At 29.4% G+C, this 4,491-nt stretch overlaps 1 protein-coding gene across 1 annotated transcript; it reads left to right on the top strand.

Annotated features, from left to right (window-relative positions):
- Positions 1 to 507: 507 nt before the first annotated feature.
- OCT59_007643 (uncharacterized protein) lies at positions 508 to 834 on the top strand (the record flags this gene model as incomplete). Its single annotated transcript, XM_066150110.1, has 1 exon — positions 508 to 834. The coding sequence occupies one exon, from the start codon at positions 508 to 510 to the stop codon at positions 832 to 834; it is 327 nt and encodes a 108-aa protein (XP_065998825.1).
- Positions 835 to 4,491: the final 3,657 nt, after the last annotated feature.

Below are 4,491 nucleotides of genomic sequence, written 5' to 3'. Positions count from 1 at the left end.
AAGAGAGGAGAATATTATGACACAATGGAAGGAATAAATAGATGGAAAGAAGCAGGGGGAAAACGTAGACCAAGAGAAGATAAAATTATAGGAGTTAAACCAAAAGATCCAGTAGATTATGGAAATCTACTTAATATTGTGGAACAACAAGGAAGAATGATAAAGAAAATGATAAGAAAAGGAGATAAAACAGAGTGACTACACTCGGAGGTGAAAAAGACTGAAATAAGTGGAGAAAAAGAAGTTACAACGGCAATGAAAACACAGTTTATAATAAATGATAAGGAAATCGAAGTTGTAATAGATTCAGGAGCAGCAATAAGTGTAATAACAGAGAAATTAAGAAAAGAGTTAAATATACCAATAAAAGGAAAAAGTAATATTACGTGTACATTAGCAGATGGAGGAAAGATTGCTTCATTAGGAAAAGTGAATACAGAAATAAAAGTTTATAAAGAATTAGTATTACCAGTAACATTAGATGTAATAGATTCAAAGCAAAAAGAAATGATTATAGGAAACGATTTATTGGATAAATGGAATGCAAATATCAACTATAAAGAAAAGATATTGGAATTAGAAAATGATGAAGAAATAATAGACATACCAGTGTGGTATATTAAACAAGTGGAAGAGTCAGAAGAATCCGACTATGAAAGTGAATCAGGAGAATCTGATTATGAACAAGAAGAAGGAAAGAAGTTATATACAGTAAAAGAAGCAATAAAAGAAAAGGAAGTAGTAAAAGAAAATGAGTCTCAAGAAGATAGTGAAAGTTCCAGTGAAGAAAGCTCGTCTGATGATAGTGAAATATCTAGTGAAAATGAGGATTAAATTATATAAAAAGGGTTAAAATTGTCCCAAAATGTAAAATTGTTGAAATAATAATAAGAAATAAAATAATAAATAAATTTTAAAATGATAAATGAAAATGATAAAAATGAAACTAAATGGGAAAAGTTCGATAAAAAGATAAATTTGGGAGAAGTAACAGGTAAAAGAAAGGATGGTATAATAAAGCTAATCAAAAGTTATGAAGAGATATTTGAATACGATGGAGAAAAATTAGGAAAGGTAGACACTGTTAGACATAAAATAGAAATTAAAGAAGGTCAAGAACCAATAGCACAGAAGAGGTATAAAGAGACCGAGGAAAAGGGAAAGTTTATAAAGAAAGAAGTTGAACAGTTATTAAAAATGGGGAAAATTAGAAAGTCATGGAGTCCATGGGCGTCTCCAGTAACACTAGCAGGAAAGAAAACAGGAAATTATAGATTTTGCATTGATTATAGGAAATTGAATAATATAACTAAGTCGGATGCATACCCATTACCAAGAATAGACGAATTATTAGAAAAATATAGAACAGCGAGATGGTTTACGAGTTTGGATCTAGCGGCAGGGTATCATCAAGTAGAAATGGTAGAAGAAGATAAAGAAAAGACAGCATTTATATGTTCACAAGGATTATATGAATATAATGTTATGCCATTTGGTTTAAAGAATGCACCAGGAACATTTCAGAGGATAATGGATGAGATATTAAAAGAATATATTGGAGAATTTGTAATAGTATATCTAGATGATATAATGATTTATTCAAAAAATTTTGAAGAACATGTGGAACATATCGATAAAGTGTTGAACAAATTAAAGAAAAACAACTTGATTGTGAAATTGAAGAAATGTAAGTTTGGTGAACGAAATATAGAATTTTTAGGACATATAGTTGGAAGAGATGGTTTGAAACCAGATGCAAAGAAAGTGGAGAAGATTAAAGAAATAAAGATACCAGAAACTGTTACACAAGTGAGATCATTTTTAGGATTGTGCTCATATTATAGAAGATTTATAAAGAATTTTGCGAAAATAGCAAAGCCTTTATATCACTTAGTTAAAAAGGATGTACCATTTGAATGGACAGAGAAACAGCAGGAAGCATTTGAAGAATTAAAAATAAGATTAATGGAGAAACCAGTATTAGATCACCCTAATTTCGAAAAGGAGTTTATATTGATTACAGACGCGTCAGGAGAAGGGTTAGGAGCAGTATTATCTCAGAAAAATGAAGAAAATAAAGAATTTGTTATCGCCTATGCTAGTAGAAGTTTAGTGGGAGCAGAAAAGAATTATGCAATAACAGAATTAGAATGTTTAGCGATATTCTGGGGGATCAAGTATTTCCATAAGTTCTTAGCAGGAAGAAAATTTATGGTTATAACGGATCATGCTGCGTTAAAAGGATTAATGAATGCTAAAGTACCTACAGGAAGAAGAGCAAGATGGGTAATGGAGTTACAACAATATGATTTTGAAGTAATACATAGAAGTGGTAAAGAAAATAAGAATGCAGATGCGTTATCAAGACTAGAATTTGAAGAGAAAGTTATAAAAAGGGACCCTGGAGGCTTAAGTCAAGAAATAATGAAAATGGAACATAATAAAGAGAAAAAGCTGAGATATGTTAGATCAGGAAATGAATGGTTCGACGCTAGAAGATTTAAGGGAAAATGGGATGATATGAAATATTTTAATGATAAAGAAGCAATATTACTGAACTTAGAAGAAAAGACAGAAAAAGAATTATTAAAGAAATTAGGAAGGAAGAGTAAACCACAAATTATTATTGTTGATGGGGTTGATGGTGTAGGGAAATCCACCATAGTGGAAAATATAATTAAACGATTAAAAGAAAAGGATGATTTAAAAATAATATTTAATAAGTTGAAAAGAAGAAGAAATGATGATAAGAGATTTGAGGAACCTTCAAAAGAATATGAATGGTTATTAAGTTGTAGAAGAAATCAATAGGAGAATAGTTGAATTTACAGATGAAGACATTATAATACTGGATAAGTCACCATATTGTGAATACTTTTATCAAAAGACCAAAAGTTTTGACAGAGGATATATTACTCCATATGGGAATCATAAAATGGAGAAAGAGATATTTAAATATAAAGACATTATAGATAATGCGGTAATAATTTTCTTAGAAAATAAAGAATGTTGGAATAATTATATTGGAAGAGAAACTAAGAAAAGTAATGAAGGACATAAAACATCATATGAAACGTTGAACGAAGAGGAATATATGGACATGGTGAAAATGTTTAAAGAACATCAGAATATTTATGAGAATAAAGGAAAATATAAGAGGATTAGAATTAAAAACGATGACAAAAGTTGGAAAAAAGTATATAAACGAGTTGAAAAGCTATTGGAAAAATAAAAATGACTACTGAAAATATTGGAATAGGAATATATATTTACATCATACACAGGAATACGAATTATCACTGCGTGTTATTTGAAGATAAAAGTATTAGGTTTATTTTACCTTTTGAAGAAGAAATAGAAGAAATACTAGTTAATGGAAGAAGATAAATACAATGAGATAATTAAAAATGTAGATAATGAACAACACTATAGGATGAAAGATGGTTTGTTATATAGAATAAAGGATAATAGAGAACTGAGAGTAATAAGAAAATATGAGTTCGAAGGATTAATGTATATTGCACACGACCATGAACTATCTGGACATTTTGGAATAGATGCAACATATGAAAGGATTAGAGAGAAATATTATTGGAAAGGAATGAAACAAGATATGGAAATATATGTTAAATCATGCGATAGTTGTCAAAGGAGAGGAAAACCGATTGGAAAACACGAATTAAATGTAATAAAAGTTAAAGAACCATTTTATCAGATTGGAATAGATGTTGTGGGACCGTTACCAATAACAGAAAGAAATAATAGATACATAGTTACGGCAATGGATTATTTTACGAAATGGCCAGAAGCTAGAGCTCTAGAAACAGCAGATGCTAAGGAAATTGCAAGATTCATTTATGAAGATATAATATGTAGACATGGATGTCCAAAGAAGATATTAAGTGATAGGGGAAGTCAATTTAATAATAAATTAGTAGAACTATTAATGAAGGAATTTCAGATAAAACACAATTTTTCGACACCTTATCACCCGAAGACGAATGGATTAATAGAAAGGTTCAACAAAACATTATGCGAATCATTAGCAAAATTGAATAACATTAAAGATTGGGATTTAAAAATACCGGGAGTTTTATTTGCATATAGAACAAAGAAGAATGATTCAACCAAGTTAAAACCAGGATATCTAATATATGGAAGAGAAATGAAGACATTATTAAATTTAGAAGATGAAAATGTTACGATAACACAAAGAATTAATAGTTTAATGGAAGATCTACCGAACATTAGAAGTCAAGCTAAAGAAAATATAGAGAAATCTCAAGAAAAACAGAAGAAATATCATGATAAGAAATACAAGATGAAAAAGAATTTTCAAATAGGGGATAAAGTGCTATATTATGATGCAGCAAAAGAAAAACAATGGTCTGGAAAACTAGAAGAAAAATGGAAAGGACCGTATTATATACATGAAATAATTTCTAAAGGATCTTATAAAATTAAAACTATGGAGGGAAGGATACAGAAAAC

Source organism: Rhizophagus irregularis, chromosome 15 (assembly GCF_026210795.1).
Source record: "Rhizophagus irregularis chromosome 15, complete sequence".
NCBI lineage: Eukaryota > Fungi > Glomeromycota > Glomeromycetes > Glomerales > Glomeraceae > Rhizophagus > Rhizophagus irregularis.
The sequence above is the reverse complement of the archived record's forward strand: the minus strand, read 5'-3'. Positions and strand labels throughout refer to the sequence as shown.